Source organism: Phacochoerus africanus, chromosome 1, assembly GCF_016906955.1.
Source record: "Phacochoerus africanus isolate WHEZ1 chromosome 1, ROS_Pafr_v1, whole genome shotgun sequence".
Taxonomy (NCBI): domain Eukaryota; kingdom Metazoa; phylum Chordata; class Mammalia; order Artiodactyla; family Suidae; genus Phacochoerus; species Phacochoerus africanus.
Genome location: NC_062544.1, coordinates 32,358,125 through 32,384,280, shown reverse-complemented (window position 1 = coordinate 32,384,280; position 26,156 = coordinate 32,358,125). Strand labels below are relative to the sequence as shown.

Here is a 26,156-nt window from a genome sequence, read left to right as displayed (position 1 = left end):
CACTGACACCATTATCTACAGTACTTCACCTGCACAGAACCATTCTGAGTAATTATCTTTTTCTGGATCCAGACATTCAGAAACCATTCTCAAAACCCCGCATGACTTTCAAAAATTTCTTTGCAACAAAACTTTAACCACATTTTTGGAGCAGGAAAGTTTTGTGTGAGATCGTGCCTTTTTTGTCAAAGTGCTGAGAACCCCTGGACACTTTTCAGACCTCATTTGCCAAACACTCTGCAGTTCTACCCGAAGCCCACCGGTCTCCCAGCGCTTCCCAGATGGTCCAGGACCACTCCCCAACCTCTCAATGTCCGAGACCCCACCCCAAGCAGCCCTTCGGTGCTCTGTCCCCTGTGCTTCAGGCCAAAAGGCCGCACTGTTCCTTTAACGCCGGGCGCAGCAAGGGTGTGCGAAGGGCCAGTTCCTCCCGCCTCCTTCTCCACCGCTCCCTTCCCCCTCCCATCTGAGTTTCAGGTGGATGGATTACGGTGGGAGGAGGCCACCACACCACTCCTCCTCGCCCCTGTCCACCACACCCTTTCTCCTTCCCCTGGTTGGGGCGGCGGGACTCCGGGGAGAGCTAGACAGAGCGCCGCGGAGCCCGCGCGGGGTGCAGCAGGTGGATCTCGGGGCGGCGGGGGCGGGGGGGTAACTCTGGCACACGGGCCTGGCTTTGGTGCGCATGCCCGTGGGCCGGACGGCGGGGTGGGTGGGGAGAGGAGGAGGAGGGGGAGAGGAGGAGAGAGAGGGGAGGAGGGTGGAGAGGAGGAGGGCTGGGTCCCCAGCCAAGCCGCGGGGCGAGCTGGCCGTCTGCACTGCGTCAGGTGCACCCTCCAGGTGAGCGCGCTCCTTGGGTCTCGCCTTTCCAGGTGGGTCGGGCCAGGCTGCGGTGAGAAGGTGAGAGTTGGGCGCCGCGCCCAGGGCGCACGAGGGGCCCCTCAGTCTGGTAGGAGCGGCGCGGGGGGGAGGAAGCCCGCGCCAGTTTCGGTGGCGGTTTCGTCCCTGGGCTGGGACTCGCGGGAAGCGAAAAGGCGCGGGTCGGCTGAGGGAGCCGCGCGGGGCGAACTTGAGAGGCTGCCTCCCGGGCGGGGGTCCGCTTGGAGCCGCCCATCAACTTCTGCCGCGGAAACGCTTGAAGCCACCGGTGTCTAGGCGGTGGGGGCAACCTTTCGGTTATATGGGGGCTGGCGGGAAGTTAAGTGAACAGCGAGGATCCTGCGCCCAGCTCTCCGAGGTACAGTTGTGTGTGTGTGTGTGGGGGGGGTCCTCGCGAAGAGGGTCCTCGGGGAAAGTTGGCTCTGAGCCTGAGCACTGGAGCGAGTGGGGTCGGCTCGCTGGCCGGGGCGTGGCGGTTAGGACCCCCGGGGGACCTCCTCGACGCCATCCCGCCCCACCCTTTTAGGTACCCCAGGGGGAGAAGGGGTGGCCAGATTTAATCCATGCAGTATTCCTGGAGACGTGGGGTGGGCCGCTGGGCTGTTTTCAAGCCCCTGGGGGGCAGTTGTGTGGTTCCGCGTGGATTTAAGCTGGGGGGCGGGGACTTAATTTCGAGTGTAGCTGTACTTCGAGGGAAGCCGCACACGCCTGGGCTATTTCACCCGTGACCTAAAGGCCGCCGCCAGGTGGGCGGACCTGCCTCGGGGCCGTCCGTGCTCGATGAGCGCTCACGGCCCGGGGCGCTCTAGACGTGGCGGGGGTGCATGACCTCGGGGACCTGGCCCCGGCCGGCTGGCCGCGCGCTCCTGCGACCCGGCGAAGGGCCGGCCCGGCGCGCAGCGGACATGTTGCCTGTGTCGGACCAAGTGTGTGGGGCCAGGTGGGTGGAGGGGCCAGGCGGGCGGAGGGGCCAAAATGGCCTCTGCACCTTGCGGCTGCAGCAGCGGCTCCAAGACCCTCCGGTCCCAGGTGAAGCGACTGAGCTGGAGGAGAAGCCGGGGCATCCCTGGGCCGGGTAGCCTGCCCACCCGGGAGGTGACCCGGGGCAGGCAGGAGGCAGCTTTCCAGGTTACTGTGTGGCCCTCACGCACTACAGGTATATTATTGCGATCCCTGGGAAAGAGAATCCCTTCCTCTTAAGGCCCTTAGGCTTTTTGATAGAAAACTAGTTCTTTCCAGACAGTGGTAGAGTTCTCAACTTTGCATTCCCTAGTGTAACAGTGTTTCTTTTGCACTGTATATATTGAATATTTTGTCTTCCTGGTGTTTTAAAATAAACACCTTATTTATCTTAGTTTTGGCTGTGTGTGGCATGCGGAAGTTCCTGGACCAGGGCTCCAACCTGTACCAGAGCCTCAGCAGTGGCAAAGCGAGATCCTTAACTTCTAGGCCACCGGGGAAGTCCCCTAAAATAGACATTTTAAATGTTGGCTCTGCAGTAATTGATATTTTCTCAGAAAAAGCAACAGCACTGGTTTTATCTAGTTTTGCATTTATTTCATTATTAGGCGCCTCCTTTGTTAAATGATGGAGATTTACACACCAACAGGCAATTTAGGGAAATGATGAGTGTTGCCCTTTTGTACTTTATATCATTTAATCATCCCAGCATCTCTAAAAGCTAGATCTTATTAGAACTCCAGTTGTGTTGAACACCAGGTAGGGGAAACATGTTGCAAACGGGCTGGCTTGAAAACTTCTTCAGCTAGTTAGGGAAGGTATATTAGAAAAGCAACAGTCCTTATAAGCCAGCAGGAGAACCAGATTTGGGGAGTTGTTCTGGAATCCTCTACCTTTGACTACACCCTGTGGCCTCATATAAGTGTTCCCCATCTTGCTTGATCTAAAGGTAAAAATTTTTACTCTTCTGAGGATAATATTGAAACTATTGTCATTTCAAAATGAGGAGTTCCTGTCGTGGCTCAGTGGTTAATCTGACTAGGAACCATGAGGTTGCAGGTTCGATCCCTGGCCTTGCTCAGTGGGTTAAAGATCCAGCGTTGCCGTGAGCTGTGGTGTAGATTGCAGATGCAGCTCAGATCCCGAGTTGCTGTGGCTCTGATTAGACCTCTAGCCTGGGAACCTCCATATGCCGCGGGTTCAGCCCTAGAAAATATAAAAAAAAAAAAGAGAGAGAGATTACTTTGAGCCACATAAATTAACTGATATAATGTCTTTCACCTTCCCAGGAACCTCCTAGAGGGAAGTTTTCTTCAGGTGCATTTCAAGGCTTACTTGATTAGAATATTTAGCAGGCTTTTTTTCATCCACATTATTATTTATGGAAATATTAGGGAGTAAAAAGACTAGATTATTGCTACACCGTTTTAAAAATCTTTACTTCAGGCGTGTAGCTGTTCTGTAACTTTGTGCTTTCTAATCTTGAATGTGGTATGAATCACTTGGGGATCTTTTTTTTTTTTTAATTTTAATTTTTTTTTGTCTTTTCAGGGCCATACCCGCATCATATAGGGGTTCCTAGGCTAGGGGTCCACTCAGAGCTGTAGCCGCTGGCCTACCCACAGGCACAGCAATGCCAGATCCAAGCCTTGTCTGCGACATACACCATAGCTCACCGCAACGCCAGATCCTTAACCCACTGAGTGAGGCCAGGGATGGAAACCTCACGGTTCCTAGTTGGATTCATTTCTGCTGCGCCAAGGCAGGAACTCCTAATGCCCACCTTAAAACTTAACAAGGTCATAGTGCACAGAGAACTATATTTAATGTTCTATAATAAACCATAATGGAAAATAATATTTTTTAAATGTGTATATACGTATGTATAACTGAATCACTTTGCTTTACAGTAGAAATTATAAATCAGCTATACATCAATTTTTTAAAATGTTGAAAAGAACTTCTTAAAGACAAATTAATTGAAGGCATATGATTGGAAAGGAACAAACTGCTCTTAAAAAACAATTTTTATTTTATTTCTTACTTATTGATAGCTTGCTTTAAAGAATAATTTGGAAGCATAGCATTTTCAGGCTTTTCTTTTTTAGCTTAGGTTAGTTTTCTATTAAGATTTGCCAGTATCTTTTTTTTTTTTTTGTCTTTTAGGGCCGCACCCACAGCATATGGAGGTTCCCAGGCTAGACCTTAGAGGTCCAGTGCAGTTCCTCTACCCCACCCTCTCCAATATCAAACAACTGAAGCTTTGCATAAATAGCACAAGATCAAATTGTTATTTGTTATTTTGGGAGGGTGTGTGGAGAGACTTCCTAACACTGAGATGAAATCTCACCCTCTGGAGTGTTTGGGTTTTTTTAAAGGAACCATTTCTAGGACTACAAAGACAGCTCTTCAGCTCTTTGAAGGCTGCTATAGTGGTCCTTATAATGTTGAGTTCTCCAGGCCAGACATATCCTGATGTTTTGTCTTAAGGCATGATTTTTCTAGATCTTTAACAATCTTAGTCTCTCTCCTGGAGAGGCACCTAGCTGAAACATGTTCCAATTTCAAGGTTCTTCAGGGATTTTTTTTTTTTTTTTTAATAACTATGTCATGCCTAAATGTTAGCACTACCTTTAAAAATACTGCCTAAGTTTGGGATCACTTGTTAGCTTTTGTTGAAATTCTGACCAAGGAAATGCACTTTTAAAAATGAATAGTTGCTAGAGTTCCCGTTGTGTCTCAGCGGTAACGAACTCAGTGAGTATCCATGAGAATGCAGGTTTGATCCCTGGCCTCCCTCAGTGGGTTAAGGATCTGGCGTTGCTGTGGCTGGGGTGTAGGCCAGCAGCTGCAGCTCCAATTCCACACCACCTGGGCACTTCCATATGCCAAGGGTGTGGCCTTTAAAAACAAAAAACCAAAAAAACAAACAGCCAGATTTCCCTTACCTACTACTCATACTATTACTTTTTTTTCTTTTTGGCTGTGCCCTTGGTACATGGAAGTTTCTGGGCCAGGGATTGAATCTGTGCAGTGGCAGCAACCTGAGCCACAGCAGTGACGACAACGCCAGAGCCTTAATCTGCTGTGCCACTGGAGAACTCCTACTGTTAATTTTTAACAATTGAGTTTTACCTATTTAAAATGATGTGTTCCTGCCCCCAACATTTGAAATTGGGTACAATGTACCAAAATACAATGTTCTGAAATTTCTCATCTTCGGGATAATCATTTTGCTGTGAATGCTTTTTGCTCGTCTTCTTGAAAACCTTGTCTTACGTATTTATCCCAGCCCAGAGGTCAGGATTGTCCCCCTCTTTGACCCAGAAAAGTAGTGGTGGTCACAGAGAGAAGGGGAATTTTGTGCTCTCATGTTGTGAGCTTTTAAAACCTCTAGGTTTGGTTCAGCCTGTTATTCTAGCCTGACGAAGACCTTGATCAGCTTGGCCCGTGTCAGTGTCCTTGGGGCCACTGGGTTACTTATCCTTTCCAGTGTTTTGTCAGCTGCAGATCTGGATGAGCCTGTCCACACTGTCCATGGTCACTACTAGGGACCTCCTTCCGGGTGGACATAAATGGTCCATTCATTCATCTTAATTAGGTTCCACTGTTCAGCCCATGGGTGTCTGGCTACCCACACTCTGTACACAAGAATGTGCCCAAGGTTCTCAGGATTTTCTAGGCATTCCCTTCATCTCCCATCTGGAAAAGTTCTCAAAAAAAGGAAATGAAGTTGATCAGCCATGTCTTGTTCTTAATGAACTTTCTAAAATTATTTGTTTTGCCGTTTAAAAATCTCTACTTTTAAAAGAGACGTGACAGCTAAACTCTGAATCCAGGAAAGAGTAGTTTGGAAAGGAATTTTGAGGTCTGGATTTTTTTGCTTTGTTTTGTTTTTTATAGGACCACACTGTGGCATATGGAAATTCCCAGGCTAGGGGTGGAATCTGAGCTACAGTTCCTGGCTCACACCACAGCCACAGCAACACAGGATCCGATTGCCTCTATGATCTACATATACCACAGCTCACGGCAATGCTGGATCCTTAACCCACTGAGCAAAGCCAGGGATTGAACCCAAATCGTCATGGATCCTAGTTGGATTTGTTACCGCTGAGCCACGATGGGAACTCTCTGTTGTCTGTATTTTTGACGAGGTTAAAATTTCAACCTGAGCCAGGATTAATATAGAATTTTCAAAAACTGCCATTGAGCTGGGAATTTTTGGAATAGTCTCAAATGAATGAGATCTAGCCATAGAAGGGATAAGATTTCTTTTCTTCTTCTTTTTTTTTTCACATAGTATTTGTATTTTAATGCAATAATAGGGTCCCAGGAAGGATAAGATTTCTTTAAGTCAGTTTATCAGTATTTGACATTGAGCTTCAGAAACAGGGTCCCACATTTAAGGGTTTAAATTCAGTTTTTTTTAATGTCCTTTTTCTGAACATCGATTCGGAAGACAGTCTGGACTTTTACTCTTTCATATCATCATAGCATTTTGGCCTAAATTGCTTGTCTATATGTGTAGTTGGGTACCAGTTATGGGGCTATATACACTTAACATTTGTGTACTTGATGGTATGTTTCAAGAAAGCAGTTTTTAGAAGTCAAAGAATGTGGAGAAGTTGTCTTTCCTCACTGTGTTTGGAAATATGTGCTACTGGTGTTAGTGTCACATTTAATATATTTCTATCTTTGAGGTTTTACCTTACGTACATTTGGGCAATATTTTATTCTAAGAAACTTGTAATGGACTGTCCTCAAGAATGTAGAGGATAGCTGCTAATGATTTTATTTTATTTTTGTCTTTTGCCATTTCTTGAGCCGCTCCTGTGGCATATGGAGTTTCCCAGGCTAGGGGTCGAATCGGAGCTGTAGCCACCAGCCTACGCCAGAGCCACAGCAACGCAGTATCCAAGCCGTGTCTGCAACCTACACCACAGCTCACGGCAAGGCCGGATCCCTAATCCACTGAGCAAGGCCAGGGATCGAACCCGCAACCTCATGGTTCCTAGTCGGATTGTTAACCACTGAGACACGACGGGAACTCCTAGCTGCTAATGATTTTAAAGAACAAGTCTGAGAGTCTGAATTGATTTATTGTTCCTAATGTGTCAAGTTAGGATCGCAGAGCCCTTATTTGAAAAGGAAAAAATATTAGACACTTTAATACACTCCGGTTATAGATCTGCTCATGTTCTTCCCCCCATCCACCCCTGAGCTCCTGGCTCTTTCTCCCTGAGTCTTCCCTGTTATCCCCAAACTGGAGTTAATTATGTAGTTCAGCCCTAAATAGTGTCTGTTGTAGTGGCTGTTTTCTTTGTGACTTTCAAGAGAACTTTGTCTGACCCTTAACTTCCACAGGCTCCTGTGGTACAGTGTAGGCACTTAATAAATACTACTTGTTGATGGAGTGAAATTGCCTCTCACATGTTTAGGGCTTTTTGCTCTGAGGAATTATAGAACAAAATTACTCTGCTTTTGTCTTAGTAAAGAGGACTCTTTAATACGCTGTATGTTTGATGTTTTTCCTTTTTTGTGAAAATTATGTTCCATTTTGAAGACTTGTAAAGGGGGATAAGGAAAAATGTCCACAATCCTACCATTCATGTTGTAATCCTTTTTAATGATAAAAGCATGCTTTTAAACCAGATTATGCTTTAGGTAACATTGAAGGGCTGGTATGTGCCGGACACAGCTATGCATACACTTTCATATGCATTCTCTCTCTCTTTTTTTTTTTTTTTGGCTGTGCCTGTGGCATGCAAGAGCTCCCAGGCCAGGGAACAAACCTGTGCCACAGCAGCAACAATGCCAGATCCTTAACTCACTAAGGCACCAAGGAAATTCTCCATTCTCATTTTATATGAACTCTCAAAAGTAATATGAGGGGGGCATTCCCGTCGTGGCTCAGAGGGAATGAATCTGACTAGTATCCATGAGGATGCAGGTTTGACCCCTGACCTCCCTCAGTGGGTTAAGGATCTGGCGTTGCCATGAGCTGTGGTGTAGGCCAGAGATAAGGCTTGGATCCCATGTTGGCGTGGTGGTTGTACAGGCTAGCGGCTGCAGCTTCAATTCAACCCCTAGCCTGGAATCCTTTATGTGCCACGGGTACAGCCCTATGAGGATAAACAAAGAAAACCAAAAAAAAATTTAGAATTTCAAGTTTGAACAGCGTGCATGTGACAGTGCTGTGCAGAGCACATGCTGGGTGCAAATGAGGACCACCAGGCTGAATGATTCCTATGCTCAGTGATTTCTTGTGCTTAAAGAATTAATGGTCCAGCATGTAAAAACAGCAGTGGGAAGGACAAGAGAAGTAACTGGAGGGAAAGGTTACTTGAGATTGGTATCAGTAGTTTTCTTAGTGATATAAGGAAACTCTGAACTCAGTGGTAATGTCATTACCCTACTTATGTTGCTTAGATTGGCTGATCTCGAGAGCTACGGGGCGTTGCCCATCCTGAAGATCAGGTGACCGCTGACATCAGCCATGTCATCCAGGCCTTTTGAAAGTCCACCTCCTTATAGGCCTGATGAATTGTAAGTAAATACGTAATTCTTTTTTTAAGTCAATTACATGTAAAAATATGTATAGTTGAAACTTTCATCACAGTGTTGTGTGTGCTTAAAAATAAAATAATATATGCCTTGGGGTTCCCATCATGGCTCAGCAGAAACAAACCTGACCAGCATCCATGAGGACACAGGTTTGATCCCTGGCCTTGCTCAGTGGGTTAAGGATCTGGGTTGCGTGAGCTGTGGTGTAGGTCGCAGATACGGCTCAGATCTGGCATTGCTGTGGCTGTGGTGTAGGCCGGCAGCTACAGCTCTGATTCGATCCCTAGCCTGGGAACCTCCATATAATGTGGATGTAGCCCTAAAAAGACCAAAAAAAAAAAAAAAGTTGATGATTCTTGGTGTCCTTAACCATTCAGAAATTTAACAATGATTACTTAAATATTAAATTTGCCCCTTGCTGTACAGTGGGAAAATAAAAAATAAATAAATAAATAAAAGGCATAAGGGGAAAAAAATATTAAATTTGCTATTAAACATCATTGGGGGTTTCTTCCTATAAGTAGTTTGTAGCTTTAACTCTGAAAACTGTAGCAGAGGGTGTGTTTCTATTACATAGCCTCCTGACTAATATCTGAAGGTGGTGGGGACCCAGTTGTTTATGACAATGAGAGCCTTAAAATATGCTGGAGAGGAGTTCCCTCTGTGGCACATTGGATTGAGGAACTGTCATTGCTGCAGCTGTGATGTAGGTCACAGCTCCAGCTGCGATTCAATCCCTGGCCCGGGAACTTCCATACGCTGTGGGTGTGGCCAAAAGAAGAAAAAAAATATGCTGGAGAATATTGTATTTGAGTAGTAACCCTTAAACTCATGCTTATTTTTGTAAACAATGGTGAAATATACCTATAGAAAAGGGCACAGAACGTGCACATGAGATGATGAGTAAATACGAAGTAGAGTCATTACCAGGTCAAGAAACAGAATACCTCAAAGTCTTCCCCTGAGTCCTTTCCTTTCTGTGGAAACCAGTGTTCTGATGTATGAGCGTCATTTCCTTTTCCCTATTATTTTCCACTTTTTACATCCTAAACAATATGGTTTAGTTTTACTTTTTTTTTTTTTTTTTTTTTGTCTTTTTAGGGCAGCACCCATAGCATTTGGAGGTTCCCAGGCTGGGGGTTGAATCAGATCTGTAGCTGCCAGCCTACAACACAGCCACAGCAATGCCGGATCTGAGCCGTGTTTGCAACGTACACCACAGCTCATGGTAATGCCAGATCCTTAACCCACTGAGCAAGGCCAGGGATTGAACCTGCATCCTCATGGATGCTAGTCAGATTTGTTTCTGCAGCGCCATGATGGGAACTCCTACTCTTTTTTTTTTTTTCTTTTTAGGGTCTTACCTGAGGCATATGGACGTTCCCAGGCTAGGGGTCAAATCAGAGCTGCAGTTGCAGGCCTACACCATAGCCACAGCAGCATGGGATCCCAGCCACGTTTGTGACCTACACCACAGCTTGTGGCAACGCCTGGTCCTTAACCCACTGATCGAGCCCAGGGATCGAACCTGCATTGTCATGGATACTAGTCGATTTTGTTACTGCTGAGCCACAATGGGAACTTCTAGTTTCATTTGTTTTTAAACTTTATATGAATGTTACATGCTATATGTCTTCTTTCCTGCCTTGTTTCTTTAAGCTTTACTTATATAAGGTTTATCTGCGATCATTTGTGGCTCATTTTTTGCTTTAGAGCAGTGCTAAACATGTAAGCCATATGTGTAGTTTCATGTTTTCTTGTAACAATATTTAGATAGAAAGGAAGAAATTAATTTTAATAATATATTTCACTTAATATAGTCAAACTGTTACCATTTCAACATGTGATTCATATAAACACTGATTCATGAGATATTGTATAGACTTTTTTTAAACGTAGTCTTTATTTTTAGAGCAGTTCTTAGCTTCACAGCAAAATCGACAGGAAGGTATAGAAATTTCCTGTAGGCCCCCATGCTCACAATTGCACAGCCTTCCCCATTATCAGTATCCCCCACCCGAGTGGTGCATTTGTTACAGCTGATGAACTTGCACTGACACATATCATTATCACCCAAAGTACATAGTTACTATTAGGGTTCGGTCTTGCTGGTGTTACATTCTTTATTCATACACTGAGCCCTTAGCGGCAGAGCTCACTTTGGATGAGCCACATCTCAAGGTCTCTGTTGACCTGTGGGGCTGGTGGCTGCCGTATTAGCACAGCTCCCTAGCACTCCATCGTGAGGCTGTATCGCCGTTACCCACTGCACTCTAAGTAGACATCTGGACTGTTTCCAGTTTGGGGTTATCATAAGCAATGTTTCTGTGAACATTACACTGTTAATGGGAGGTGATAAAATCATATTGGAAAACAGTTGGATTGTCTTGTAGAGCTGAAGATTTAAAAAACAAAACAAACTTTGAGTTCCTGTTGGGGCACAGTGGAAATGAATCTGACTAGGAATCATGAGGTTGCAGGTTTGATCCCTGGCGTTGCTCCGTGGGTTAAGGATCTGGCATTGCTGTGAGCTGTGGTGTAGGTCACGGACGCAGCTTGGATCCTGCGTTGCTGTGGTGTAGGCCGGCAGTCGTAGCTCCGATTGGACTCCTAGGCTGGGAACCTCCATATGCCGTGGGTGTGGGCTTAAAAAGTAAAAAAAGCAAAAAAAAAAAATTTGACCCAGAAATTCTACTCCCTAGAAAAATAGGTGCTTACGGGTCCTAGGATGTATGTTGGATGTATCAGAGCTAGTCTATTCATGACAGGCCCAGATGGAGACAACCCAAAGAGCCAAGGAGAATGCCTTAGGGAATTTTCTTACTTGACGTTTTCAGTGTCTTTTCCACTTTCTCCATTTCCTTATTTATTTCCTTATTTATTTATTGTCTTTTCTAGGGCCATACCCAGGACATATGGAGGTTCCCAGGCTAGGGGTCTGATCAGAGCTGCAGCCACCAGCGTACACCACAGCCACAGCAACTCGGGATCCGAGCCTCATCTGCAACCCACACCATAGCTCACCGCAACGCCGGATCCTTCCCACTGAGGGAGGCCACGGATCGAACCTGCAACCTCATGGTTCCTAGTGGGATTCGTTCCTAACCACTGAGCCACGACGGGAGCACCTCCATTTCATTTTCATTCTCATACATTCAGATAATTTTTTCTAATTCCTGGGGTTAGTGGTACCCAGTAGTAAGGTATCTCCTTAGGAGTGAGGAAGGTGGTCTGTGGAAATAGCGCCGAGAACAAAAGAGTCTGATTGAGTTTAGGGATTGAATTTTGCCTCCCCAGGGCCCACAGTTGGTAGATTCAGTGTGTCCATACATCAGTGTGACTATTACAAGCTGTGTGTTAATGATTAAAAGACTGGATTTGCAAGGTATTTTTACAAAAGAGATTCCAGATCTGATCAGCCTTCATCCTGATGAGCCTTCATTGATATTTGATCTCCTTTGTAGCTCTTGCCATAACTGGCTGTGCTTCGTGTGGTAGGTAATTTGTCTCATGTCTTACTACCCCTCTAGACTGCACTCTGTGAGAATCCGAACTGAGGCTGTCCTCTTCATTGTCATATCCCCAGTACCTAGCCCGGTGCCCACCATGTGTCAGCCCAGCAGCTCCATAAGTAGCTGCCAAATGAAGTCATGAATTATTGTGCTTTCTTAGGCAAAAGAGCGAGGCTGCCAGGAATTGCACCTGACCCAGTGTAGGCATCCTATCTGAAGGAATCAGTCTCCTCACAGAGGCCAAAGGGTTGACACCATTGTCAAAATGCCTGCGTCCCATCCCCGGGGATTTTGATTCAACTGGTCTGGAGTGCTGTGTCTGGAGATTTTATACCTTTGCCAGGTGATCCTAAAATGCAGCAAAATTTGGAAACCTCTGCTCCATAGAAGCTAAGCAGTCCTCCTCAATGTATGGTTCCCAGACTGCAGCATCAGCAGCATCTAGAAACTTGTCCCCCAGACCTGCAGACTCAGCACCTCTGGGGATGGGGCCCAACAATCTATGTTTCAGGAAACTCTTCAGGTGATTATGATGCATGAACCTTTCCTGCTCAGTGGGCGTCTGAGTCAGTTCTGGCTCCTATCATCAAGTACCATAGGCTGGGTTTCCAGGTTGCAGACTGCAAGCTTCTTGGATCCTTACATGCTAGAAGGGGTGAGAGAGCTCTCTGGGGTCTTTTCCACTTTTTTTTTGTTTGTTTGTTTGTTTGTTTCCTTTTAGCATCACACCTATGTCATGTGGAAGTTCCCAGGCTAGGGGTCAAATTGGAGCTACAGCTGCAGGCCTACACCACAGTCACACCAAATCCTTAACCCACTGAGTGAGGCCAGGCATTGAACCTGCATCCTCATGGACTTTATGTCAGGTTCTTAACCCCCTGAGCCACAGCAGGAACTCCAGGGGCCTCTTTTATAAGGGCACTAATCGCATTCACGAGGGCTCCAGCCACATGACCTAATTACTTCCCAAAGGTCCACCTCCTAATACCATCACGTTGGGGGTTAGGATTGTGACATTTGAATTTAGTGGCAGTGAGGGGGACACAAATTGTGCTATTTTAATGGGTATACAGGTAATAGTTTCATTTGCCAATGGTTTGTTTCAAATTACTCCAGTTACTTCCTGTGTTCTTTCTGGTTATGGCCAAAAAGTGCTAACTTAAAATTGTTTTCTTGTGCATTTCAGCAAACCCAATCATTATGCACCCAGCAACGACATATATGGTGGAGAGACGCCCATTCGACCAATGCTTTCTCAGCCAGCGTATTCTTTCTACCCAGAAGATGAAATTCTCCACTTTTACAAATGGACCTCTCCTCCAGGAGTGATTCGGATTCTGTCTATGCTCGTTATCGTGATGTGCATTGCTATCTTTGCCTGTGTTGCCTCCACGCTTGCCTGGGACCGAGGCTATGGAACCTTAATGGGAGGTGGTTTGGGCTACCCTTATGCCGGCAGTGGCTTTGGTGGCTATGGAAGTAGCTATGGCTATGGTTATGGCTACGGTTATGGCTATGGAGGAGGCTATACAGATCCACGAGCAGCAAAGGGATTCTTCCTGGCCATGGCTGCCTTCTGCTTCATTGCTGCATTGGTGATATTTGTGACCAGCGTTATAAGATCTGAAATATCTAGAACAAGAAGGTATTATTTGACTGTGATAATAATGAGTGCTATCCTGGGTGTGATGGTGTTCATTGCCACGATTGTCTACATAATGGGCGTCAACCCAACAGCCCAGGCGTCAGGGTCTCTCTACAGTTCACAAATATATGCCCTCTGCAACCAGTTTTATACGACTGCGGTGACTGGACTCTATGTGGATCAATATTTATATCACTACTGCGTGGTGGATCCCCAGGAGGTATGGGTGGTTTTCATTTTTTTCCTCCCCTCTTTCCTCGGGTCAGAGGCTAACAGCTTGGGGTGCTTAACTGAGTCACTTTGGGAACATTTAAAAACATGTTGGTGTCAAGGACCCACTTCTATTTAAATCAGAATCTGAGAGAAGGGCTAGGTGTCATTATGAAGGTATAATTGACATACCATCTAATTATCCATTTAAAGTACAGTTCATTTGTTTTCATTATATTCACAGAGTTATGCAGCCATCACCACAGTTGATCGTAGAATGTTTTCACTACCCCCAGAAGAAACCCCATCCTCTTTAGCAGTCACTCTCCATTTCCCTCATCCTCCCAGATCCAGAAACCTAATTCTGTCCTATAGATTTGCCTGTTCTGGTTACCTCATATAAGCAGAATCATACAATACATTTTTTTTTTTGATCGGCTCCTTTCATTTAGCATTAATGTTTTTAAGGTTCATCCACGTAAAGCATATACCAGTACCTCCTTCCTGATCATTGCTGAGTAACATTCCGTTGTATGCATAGACCACATTTTATTTATTCATCGACTGATGGCCACTGCCACACTGGCTGTTAGGAATAATGCTCTGAACATTTGTGAATACGTTTTTGTGTGAAATGTCTTTAACTTCTCTTGAGTTCAGTATATTCCTAGGGGCATAGTTGCTGGGTCTTATAGAGACTCTGTGTTTAACCTTTTGAGGAACTGTCAGTGTTCCCCAAAGGGGTTGCACCGTTGTACCAGAAATGTATGAGGATTCCAGTTTCCATACATCCTCACCAGCATTGTTTTTGTCTTTTTGATTCTAGCCATGCTGATGGGTGTGACGTAGTATCTCATTTTGGTTTCGATTTGCCTTGTCTTGATTGCTGGTGATATTTTCTGGTGCTCATTCGCCATTAGTATATTTTCTTTGGAGAAATGGTTATTCAGGGTCTTTTGCCCCTTTTGAAGTTGGGCTATTTGAATTTTTATTATTGAATTGTAAAAGTTTGTATATATCTGGGTCCAACTCCCTTGTGATATGTGAGGTGCAGATATTTTCTCTCCATTTGGTCATTGTCTTTTCACTTTCTGGATGATGATCTTTGCAGAAAAGTTTTGTTGTTGTTGTTTTGTGTTGTTTTGTTTTGTTTTTTGGCTACACCTGTGGCATGTAGAACTTCCCAGGCCAGGGATTGGATCCAAGCTGTAGCTGCAGCAATGCCAGATCCTTAACCCATGCACCACAGCAGGAACTACATGGAAAAGTTTTCAATCTTGATGAGATCTAAATTAATTTTCTGTAGTTTTTTGTGCTTTTGGTGTCATGCCTAAAAACACTTTGCCTAATTCAAGGTCACAGAGATTTACTCCTATGTTTTCTTCTGAGGAGAAAGCTCTTAGGTGCACAGTTAAGTCTGTGATACATTTTGAGTTAATTTGGCAAGGAAGGGGTCCAACATTCATTGCATATGGATATCCAGTTTTCTTAGTATTATCTGTTAAATGGATTATTTCTCCATTAAGTTATTTTCACATGCCCTTATGAAAAATGAATTGGCCATACATGTGTGGATTTATTTCTAGACTCCCAATTTGTTTCCATTAATCTGTATTTCTAACCTTAGGTCAGCACCACACTTCTTGATTGCTGTAGCTTTGTCATAAATTTTGAATTTGGAAAGTGGGGAGTCCTCCAACTTTGTTCATTTTCAAGATTCTTTTGGCTGGATTCTAGGTCCCTTGCATTTTCATGTGAATTTTGGGATCAGCTTGTCAATTTCTGCAAAAAAGCCACTTAGGATTTTGAAGGATTGCATTGAATTTGTAGATCACTTTCAGGAGAGGAATTGTCATCTTTACAAGTCTGCTGACTCGTGAACATAGGATGACTTTCCATTAACCTAGTCTATAATTTTTTTCAAAAGTGTTTTATTGTTTTGAGAATGTAAATCAGTATTTTAAAAAGCTATCAGGTGATTCAGATATACAGGTGGGGTTGAGAACCCTGCCTTCAGTAACCATGAGTCACCCTAATTATATTAAAAATGTTTCTAGGTTACCAGTTTTTTTCTTTTCTTTTTTTTTCTCCTTACACTGATTCAGGAATGTTCATTCTTTTCCCAGAATGAGTCACATTTTAGGGGTTAGACCTTCTCCAATAAGTACCATTATTTTGAAGGCTGAAGTGTAGGTTTCAGAGTGGTTGTTGTTGACATTGAGATGTGTCTGTGGTAAATAGGGCTGAGGGTTGGTATTCTTGTCTTAGCATACTGCCATCCCTCTTATTCTTTGAAAAAGGGTATCGCTGTTAGATACTCAGCTGCAAAGAGAGCCTCCTGTTAGCTGTTAGCAAACATCCAGGCCATAGTCCTGCTACCTGCCTCACCTCCAAGTGCCTCCAGGCCAGTGTACCACTCAACACACTTGTCAGACTCTAGGAGAACTGTGAGCGGGAGGGTTTCCTTGTTACAAGCCCCCTTTTAGTAAGTGCTCAAAAGACTCCTAAAACAGAGGAATCTTCCAGACTAAATGAATCATTAGCCTATTTTCTTAAATTCATAGCTTGGTTAGATCATGTCTACATAATTTATAGTAAGGCAGATTCTCTATGGACTGAAATTTACATTCAGAGTAAAAAGATTTGCCAAGTAAGTGTTATGAACAAGGTTATAAGCATGATTTGGTGTATAAAGATACTTTTGAGAACATTTTTAAAGCCTTTTGTTTTGTTTGTCTTTTTAGGGCCATATCCATGGCATATGGATGTTCCCAGGCCAGGGGTTGAATTGGAGCTGTAGCCACCGGCCTACACCACAGCCACAGCAACTCGGGATCTGAGCCTCATCTGCAACCTACAGCATAGCTCATGGGAATGCCAGATCCTGAACTCATTGAGCAAGGCCAAGGTCAAACCTACATCCTCATGGATCCTAGTCAGATTTGTTTCCACTGAGCCATGGTGGGAACTCCCATGTATTTAAAGCCTTTTAGAAGTACACCAGTGATTCAGTTAATTTATTGGCCATTCTCATCTGTTTATAACAATATGACTCCTTGGTGCTCAGGCCTTGGAAATAGTTTTCTGTAATTCTAAAACAGGGATAATTATAATGCCTAACTTTAAGCATATTGCAATGATTGAATCTAGGTGTGTGTTGTGTGTGTGTGTTTTGTTAGCCTTAGCCCAACTGGCAGGGTTTTATATTTCTAAAATGTAGCCATTTGTATCAATTTTATATCAGTTACACCCTAGATAGCTAGTAGGGTCTAAACTATTTGTAGAGTGTGGGTTGGGATAAAGTAAGCATTTAAAAATCTAAATATGTCAATACCTTTCATTTTTTTATAGGCCATTGCCATTGTACTAGGGTTCATGGTTATTGTGGCTTTTGCCTTAATGATTTTCTTTGCTGTGAAAACTCGAAGCAAGATGTACCACTATGACAAGTCAAATATTTTGTGGGACAAGGAACGTATTTATGATGAGCAGCCCCCCAATGTGGAAGAGTGGGTAAGTATTTTTAAAAAACCAGCGAACATCCAGGTTTTTAAAAATTATGATTATTAACCTCTCAGATTTCTTTCTCTAAACTTGACTTTTAGTGCTTTGTGAAACTTTATTCTTAGAATTATTTTCTGCGTACCTGGCAAAAATTGTGACCTCAGGTTTCCTTTAGAATGTTAAGACGGTGGGATAAGTGGACATGGTTTTACTACAAGGTAAAAGTCAGATTTCCATTTCCAAGAAGTGGATCCGAGTGCTGAAAAGAAATGGCTTCTAAAGGAATCAGAGGGAAAAACTGTGGCCTTTGCCAAACAAAAGCAACTCCTCTCCCCTCCCCTTTTATTTTCCTGCTTATGGTTTAGGAGGGAACCACCATTGCTCAGGGTGCTTGCTGTCTTGAGTCAAGGTTGTTAAGGATGTTTTTGGGGTGGTGGCAGGGCTTTAAACTATTTACATAGAGAACAGCCTGGCAAATCACAGGGACTACTTCTGCCCTACCAGTGACCTTCCTTTAGGGAAGGCAGAGAGCGATTAGAGCAATTTCCTTTTTTGCGTCTACTGTTAATTCTACCAGAAGGTGGCTTCCTCAATGATGTGATTTGCTAAAAGAGCACAAGGTCCCTTTCACCAAAAATAGCTCCCAAATGAGTGTTATTGCAACCTCGCTTGTCTTTAAAGGTATTGAAAACAGCCTTAGAAATGGCCGTCACAGGTTTCTTTGAACAGATTGGTGTCTTGCCACGAAGGTTAGTTGAGAATCCTGGGCACTGGTTCCAGGGTGGTTTGGTTTTGTCTGGTGGGAATGGAGCTGAGTCGGCCGAGAGTGGGGACTGCTGGTCAGGTGCGGGGGGTTGGTGGGGGTGAAGATACAGATCATCTCGAAGGCTCCTAGCTTCCTGTACATCTGCTGTTTGAGGCGATCTAGGAATGCAGATGAAATGTTTCTAGGTCAGGCACTAAACAGTCTTAGGAAAATCAGAAGGTGTGATTCTAACTAACATAACTAACGAGATTCATAACCAATGCGATGGTAGTTCCTGACCTCTCCTTGAAACCTGCTTGAGGTTTTTTTCCTCCTCGTTTTGTTCCCCAGTAAAATGTGAAGGTGTTGGGAATGTTTTCTTTCGACCTTTAGCTCCAGGCAAGGCCACCTGTAAAGTGGATGGGACAGTCCCTCTGTTGTGAACTGTGAAGTCAAGGTTTCGCTGAGAGTTTCTGGGTGTGGCAGTTTTCACTGGCTGTTGGATTTGTTTACTCAAGGTTTCGAGACACTACAAAACTGACTCGAGAGAGACTAGCACCAGTAACGTTAGCGTCCCAGTGAACTTTGACTTCTCATCTGATTTTACTGTCCTGAGAGTTTAATCACGCTTGGTTTTTGTTCTTTGGGTTTTTTTTTTTTTTTTGTCTTTTTGCCATTTCTTGGGCCACTCCCACGGCATATGGAGGTTCCCAGGCTAGGGGTCGAATCAGAGCTATAGCCGCCGACCTACGCCAGAGCCACAGCAACTTGGGATCCAAGCCGCGTCTGCAGCCTACACCACAGCTCACGGCAACGCCGGATCCTTAAGCTACTGAATGAGGCCAGGGATTGAACCCACAACCTCGTGGTTCCTAGTTGGATTCGTGAACCACTGCGCTGCGACGGAAACTCCAATCACGTTTTTGATAATTTGACAAAAGATAGCCATCATAACTTCTGGAGGTAATGATGACGATGAAGCTGAAAGGACTTAACTTCTAAAGAGGTATTGTTTTTACAGTGCTTCCTCACCGAATCTCCAGAAATTCGATGGCTAGCCTCTAGGTGGTTTCACATGTACTTCATAGTTTCTCTGGTGTAGTAAGTAAACGTTTTGTCCTAAGAAACTGAAGAATCAGAATTCCCTAGTGGCACAGTGGGATAAGGAACCATTGTTGTCCTTGCTGCCTGCTGTGACTTTGGTGGCTGCTGTGGTGTGGGTTAGATACCTGGCCCTGGAACTTCCGCATGCCACAGGGGCAACCAAAAAAAAAAGAAAGAAAGAAAAAGAAACTAAAGAATCACCTATTGTTCCAGCGCACTAGTTTTTCATGCGATAATCACTTCTCTCCCTTCCTTTCCCCTTGTTTCCTCTACTGAAATGCCTAAGAAAGGCTAAGCTGTTGGGAGGTGGGTTTAGCCCCTGGTATGGTGCTTTTCCTGCCCTTCTCCCCTCACCTGCCCAGGTTTGCTTTGCTCAGCTCCATCCCACATTCTCATTCTTGCCTCCGTTTTCTTCCACAACCAGAGGCAGAAACTCTTTGTTTGTTTCCCTGCTCCTGGGCGATATACTGCTCGATTGGGTTTCACTCCGATAAGAGAACGTAGCCGCCCAAGTGGAAATGTTTGATGCTGCATCTAAAATGCCAGACAAGATTAGTGATTTTTCTCCCTTTTGGTCATTAGACATTAATATCATAAAAGTAATCTCCACCTGAAATAGTGGACAAGAATCTAGAATTGATAACTTGTACTAGGTGAGAATTAAAATTTGAATTCTAATCGTGGAGAACTAACACAAGGTACTCCTCATTCAGCTAACAGTGGGTTGTTTGGGATGGGGAACATCTTACGAAACTCACTAAAGGAGCTCTTCGCTAGTGAATACTTGTTTGCTCCTTCTCTACGGGTTAGGGTAGGTCTCCATGTTCATTATTAAATCTTACTGCCTTTCTTGGGTTTTTTAAATCTGTAAGATCAGAATTCCTAGTGCAAAGGCACCTCAACTACTGACGCTTCAGATCTAAGCAGGTTTCAGCCCTTTTGTATCCTCTGTGGGAAAACCTGCAACTTTCTGATTTCCCGTCTCTGAATCTCCAGCACAATGGCTTCTCTGCCTTCTTAGGGATTTTTAGGGTTGTTGTTTTCTTTCTCCTCCCTGCTCTGGATATCTTGTACTTTGTAAAATAAACAGGTCGTGTTTGCACACAGTTTGGATGTTAACCTGGCCCTTTGTAGTCAGTCATTCACTTCAGTTTGTACCAACTTGCATTTTAAATGTTTAAAGCCTCTTTTAATTAAATGGGTAGATCTTTATTTTTTCTATTATGTCCTCAAACCCCAGATTAAGTGATACTTTTTCTGAATGCATGGTTATCTTTATCTGACTGGTAAGTAAATAATTTTGAAAATACTGTGAAGGACAAAGAAAATTTTGTCATCCTGAGTTACCTTTTTGGTGTAGGTTCTTTAATACTTTCCCTCTCCTGCTTATTCTAATTCAGAAGTATGATTATAGTCGTTAGTGTAAAATTCTCCCTTTTTAATTAAACATGATTTTATAGGCTTTTTGTCACTTCATTAAGTATTCCTCAAATACAGTTTTGGTGCTGTTAAAAATTTTTATTGAAGTGTAATGTGTATCTATACACACAGAATAAGGTGCATTAGGTGTGCTAATTTAATTGTGTGATCTGGTAAAATTTTAATGTATATGCCCATTTAGTTTTGTTTTGGTTTTTAATGGCCACACGCATGGCATATGGATTTCCTGGGGCAGGGATTGAATCTGAGCTACAGCTGCAGCAACACTGGATCCTTTAACCCACTGGGCCCAGCCAAGGATCTACAGCTCTGCAGTGACCTAAGCCACTGTAGCCAGATTCTTTTTTTTTTTTTTTTTTGGTCTTTTTAGGGCCACACCTGAGGCATATGGAAGTTCCCAGGCTCTAGGGATCAAATCAGACCTGTAGCTGCTGGCCTGCACCACATCCACAGCAACATGGGGTCCAAGTCCCATCTGCAACCTGTCCCACAGCTCACGGCAATGCCAGATCCTTAACCCACTGAGTAAGGCTAGGGATTGAACCTGCGTCCTCATAGATACTAGTCAGATTCATTTCCGCTGAGCCATGACAGGAACTCCTGCAGTCAGATTCATTATCTCACTATCCCAACACACCAGAGCGGGAATGCCTATATGCCCCTTTGTAACCAACACCTAAATCAAGATCTAGAACATGCCAGTGTCCAAGGTTTCTCATGCCTCTTAGTATCCCCTAGGGGGTGGTAACTCCTCTTTTTCCTGTCACATCAGTTAGTTTGCCTGTTCTTACACTTTATATAAATGGAATTAGGTACTCTGCTTTTGTGTCCACCTGACACACTGCTGTGACATTTATTCATGTCGTTTTGATTCTGTTTTTATTTTTGTATTTGTTGACAAGATAAAATTTTTAATTACTGTGTTTTAAAAAGCCCATGGTCAGAATTACAATTTTTGAAATAACGAGTTTTCAGGGTAGTCTCCCTGCCCTCTTTTTGGTTCCATTTGCCCATTTCTGTATATCTTTCCCTACCCTCTCCCACACCCGTACATAATCTTCTCATTTCTGATTCCTTTCATTGTTTTATTTTGTGATTAAAAAAATGAGAGGGAGTTCCCCTCTCGGGTCAGCAGAAACAAGTCTGACTAGTATCCATGGGGACGCAGGTTCGATCCTCGGACTCACTCAGTAGGCCGGGGATCCAGCGTTGCTGTAAGCTGTGGTGCAGGTTGCAGACGCGGCTTGCATCCTGTGTGGCTGTGGCTGTGCCTGTGGCCTAGACTGGCGTCTACAGCTCTAATTTGACCCCTAGCCTGGCAACCTCCATATACTTTGGATACAGCCCTAAAGAGACGAAAAGAAAGGAAGGAAGGGAGGAAGGAAGAAAAATGCTTTTCTGCTTTTTTTTTAATGCGAAAGCTAGTGTAACTAGGCCATTCTGCCTGTACCTCACCCCTTTTACTTTACAGTGTATCTAGGTGATCTGTCCTTATCACTTCAGAGCTTCTTGGTGGTATAGATGTATCATGGTTTATGTGCTCAGTCTCTCATTGATATATGTGTGTGTTGTTTGATATTACAAACAATTTGTTTCTGCTATGCCACAATAGGAACACCCCAATTTTTTTTTTTTTTTTGCTTTTTTAGGGTGTACCTGCGGCATATGGATGTTCCCAGGCTAGGGGTTTAATCAATGCTACAGCTGCCTGCCTACACCACAGCCACAGCAATGCAGGATTTGAGCCGTGTCTGTGACCTACACCACAGCTCACAGTAGCCCCGGATCCTTAACCCACTGAGCAAGGCCAGGGATCGAACCCTTATCCTCATGGTTCCTAGTAGATTTGTTTCCACTGTGCCACGGGAACTCCAGATGTATCATGGTTTATGTGCTCAGTCTCTCATTGATGGATATATTTATGGTTTACTATTACAAACAAGTCGTTTCTGCTGCACAACAACAGGAACTCCCCAGTTTTTTAAATGAACTTTTAATTTTAGAATAGTTTTAGATTAACAGAGAAATTCCAGAGATGGCACGAAGCGTTCCCATGCACCCTTCACCTGGATTTCCCTGTGGTTAAGTCACGTCGTATGTTAGTTATGTTAATGTGGTACTTTTGCCACAACTAAGGCACCAGCATCCATACGTAATGAAAGCCCATACGTCCTTCAGATGAGAAACTCGGTGGTTTGTGTTTTTTTTTTTTTTTTTTGCCTCTTTGCCTTTTTGCCTTTTCTAGGGCTGCTCCCTCGGCATATAGAGGTTCCCAGGCTGGGGTCGAATTGGAGTGTAGCCACCAGCCTACCCCAGAGCCACAGCAACGTGGGATTTGAGCCGCATCTGCAACTTACACCACAGCTCACGGCAACGCTGGATCCTTAACCCACTGAGCGAGGCCAGGGATTGAACCCACAACCTCATGGTTCCTAGTTGGATTCGTTAACCACTGAGCCACAGCGGGAACTCTGAGAAACTCCTTTTTGCTGTAGCGTGAGGTAAGAGCTAACTTAATCTCATTCCCAAATGGCCAATGAGTCATCCTAAAGTTTTATCTTCTTAAAATTTTTACATTTTTACTGAAAGTCAAGTCTTTTGGCTATTCTTCCTTTTGCAGACCCATTTTGACCAGAATAATTCTGTAACAAATTAAGTCATTTTCTTACAGTAAGTATATGGTAAGTTTTTTGAAAATGGAGAAAATTGATGTTGAAGGTATCTTTGCTATTACGTAAATGGAAAGCTTTTTTTTTTTTAACTTCTTTTCTCTAGAAATAGATTAATCCCAGTTCTTGGTTCATGACATTGTCAATTTGGTCCATTCATAGCCTTCTTGTATTTATTGATCCGGTTCATCCCATCCAAGAATTTGAATGCTAGGTTTGAGTAACATTACCCCATGTGTTTTTCACTTTCCCATCCATCTGCTTCTACCTCCTCCCAGAAGTGACCTGTCTGCACAGTGCCTTCCCCACATCAATTAGAAAAGGCCATGATCGCAGTGGAAATGAATCCGAGTAGGAACCATGAGGTTGTGGGTTCGATCCCTGGCCTTGCTCAGTTGGTTAAGGATCCGGCGTTGCCGTGAGCTGTGGTGTAGTTCGCAGACGCGGCTCGGATCTGGTGTTTCTGTGGCTGTGGCATAGGCCAGCAGGTGTGGATCTGATTCGACCCCTAGCCTTGGAACCTCCATGTGCCGTGGGTGTGGCCCTAAAAAGACAAAAGCCCCGCCCCCCCAAAATGGAAAAGGCCACCATGTGTTCCTTCCCTTTTGCTTCATCTCGATTGCATGACTGAGTGCTCTTCAGTGTGGGAATGGAACCCATGGTTCCATTGTGATCAGATGTTCTTCTTATGCTGAGCGGACCTCCTCACCCTTGCTCTGAGCAATGTTACTACACACGGGCCAGAAAACCAGGCTCTATAGGGTTTGTGCACTGCTCTGTTGGAGACCCTTCGCTTGTAGGTTCAATCTCAGATGAACAGCCTTGTAGGCCTGGTAGTCTCCCCTTTCTTCCACTCTCACTGGGCAGTGCTGACTGTTTTACTTCTAATAGAAGCAGGAGGTGGACTACCAGAGTTTGAGTTCTAGCTATGCTGCTGTTGCTGTGACTTGAGGCAGATGAGTTCTGTTATTTTATGTATGTCAGAAAAGTCTGGTTTGGAGAGGTTGCCTATTAGAGGGACCATAGTACTGTACCCTGAAGCCCTGGGTTTGAGCCCTGATTCCAGCACTCTTGGGTAAACAAATCAACCCTTCTGAACCTCAGTTTCCTTCTCTATAAAATGGGCTAAATTATTTGGTCTGCCTCTCGAGACTAATGTGAAATGCATATGAGAAAATGAAGAAAACCAGTAAAAGTATGGCTGTCTCCTTTATAGGGATATTGAAAGGTAAACAGCTGTGCAGAAAAGAATTTGATGTTGCATGAATCCTAGGGTTACTGTTAATAAAAACAGAACTTAAGTTAGCATAGGTAAAAAGAGGCATTGAAGAGTTTTCATTGTGTTGGCGTTCCCATCCTGGCTCAGCAGAAAACAAATCTGATTAGCATCCACAAGGATGCAGGTTTGATCCCTGGCCTTTCTCAGTAGGTTAAGGATCTGGCATTGCTGTGAGCTGTGGTGTAGGTTGCAGATGTGGCTTGTATCTGGCATGGCTGTGGCTATGGTGTAGGCCAGCAGTTACAGCTCCTATTTGACCCCTGGCCTGGGAACCTCCATATGCCACGGGTGTGGCCCTTAAAAAAAAAAAAAAAAAAGAGTTCCCATTGTGGCTCAACAGTTAAGAACCTGACTAGTATCCATGAGGATGCAGGTTCAATCTCTGGCCTTGCTCTGTGGGTTAAGGATCCAGCATTGCCATGAGCTGTAGCGTACGTCTCAGATGCAGCTCAGATCTGGTGTTGTCATGACTGTGGCATAGGCCAGCAGCTGCAGCTGCTATTCAACCCCTAGCTTGGGAACTTCCAGAAGCCGCACGTGTGGCCCTAAAAAGATAAAAAAAGAAAAAAGTGGACCATATCTGCAAGCTTTTGGGTTATGATTTATGAAATCCTAGAGGGAGTCGAAACAACTTAGCCACAGAGGCAGGGATGTGGCTGTGTATCAGGAACCCCTAGAATCAGGAGTTAAAGACCCTCGGGATCTGCTTCCCCATCTTGACTCTCTGCCCAGGGAGGCTTCATTTTCTTATTGAGAAGTTGAGCAGGGAGCTGCCGCTAAGAGCTTTTGAGTTTTTCATATTAGTGCTTCATCAAAGACTGGGCTGGATTAAGGGGTTCTGAAGAGTAAGCAGGCTTGGGTCAGGTGGCCATCCTCACATTAATTGGCTGTGCCCAGGGGCAGGGCACTCTCACATAACCTGGGGTGCGGCAGTTCCCACAGTGACTAATGGAATGGAGAGATAGTTTCTAGAGAAACGCTGCTCTGTAGATAATACACACTACCTGAATATGCACTCCATGAATTAATTGTAATTGCCCTTTTGTCTTTTATGTCTGTGTTCATCTGATCAAGTTTCAATGGAGAGAGTGCAGCTTGAATAGCTTAGGATGAGTTTCAGATTAGCTTTGAATGCTCCTGTATCACTCCAGTGTCCCCCCAGTATTCTGCTGGCTCCAGTCCCCTCCAGCACTCCGCTGGCTCCTGTCCCACCCAGTGCCCCCCAGTATTCTGCTGGCTTCCCCTGCGAGGTTGTCTTGCTGCTCAGATCCTCTTCTGCCTCTTTGAACTTGGCCTCACACAGGAGACTTTTGTCCGAGGACCTGTGTCTGCCAGAGAATGCTGGCAGTGGGACTGTTCAGCTATGGGTGCTGGAGCTGCGTTGGGAGGGGCTGATATTCTTGGTACATGAGTATTTCATGTTCATCTTTGTGTTCACATCTCTCTTCCCCACCTGCATTTTCAGAAGGTCCTAAATATAATATCAAGACATAAATCTTCATTTTCTCTAGAGTAAATACTTAGAACTGGGGTCTGGCTTTGGAGAGCCACACACCCACAGTAAATATTAAAGAGCTGATTGTAAAGTGAGTGTACTTAAGATTAGTGTTTGTTGATACCTGTGGTATTCTGGTGAAATGGT

The 26,156-nt window shown here is 44.3% G+C and overlaps 1 protein-coding gene across 6 annotated transcripts in view; it reads left to right on the top strand.

Moving 5' to 3' along the window:
- The first annotated feature begins 465 nt into the window (after positions 1-465).
- Positions 466-26,156, top strand: part of OCLN (occludin) — a 50,619-nt gene continuing 24,928 nt past the window's right edge. The window contains exons 1-4 of one of the 6 annotated variants that reach the window (XM_047795098.1): positions 466-622; positions 8,272-8,388; positions 13,105-13,783; positions 17,125-17,286. In XM_047795098.1, the coding sequence (XP_047651054.1) occupies positions 8,339-8,388; positions 13,105-13,783; positions 17,125-17,286 (891 nt within the window). In that variant the 5' untranslated portion in view covers positions 466-622; positions 8,272-8,338. Of the gene's footprint in view, positions 623-746; positions 901-940; positions 1,238-1,585; positions 2,036-8,271; positions 8,389-13,104; positions 13,784-17,124; positions 17,287-26,156 lie in introns of those variants that run through there. The other 5 variants (XM_047794920.1, XM_047795009.1, XM_047795274.1 and 2 more) reach the window with 5 other exon arrangements.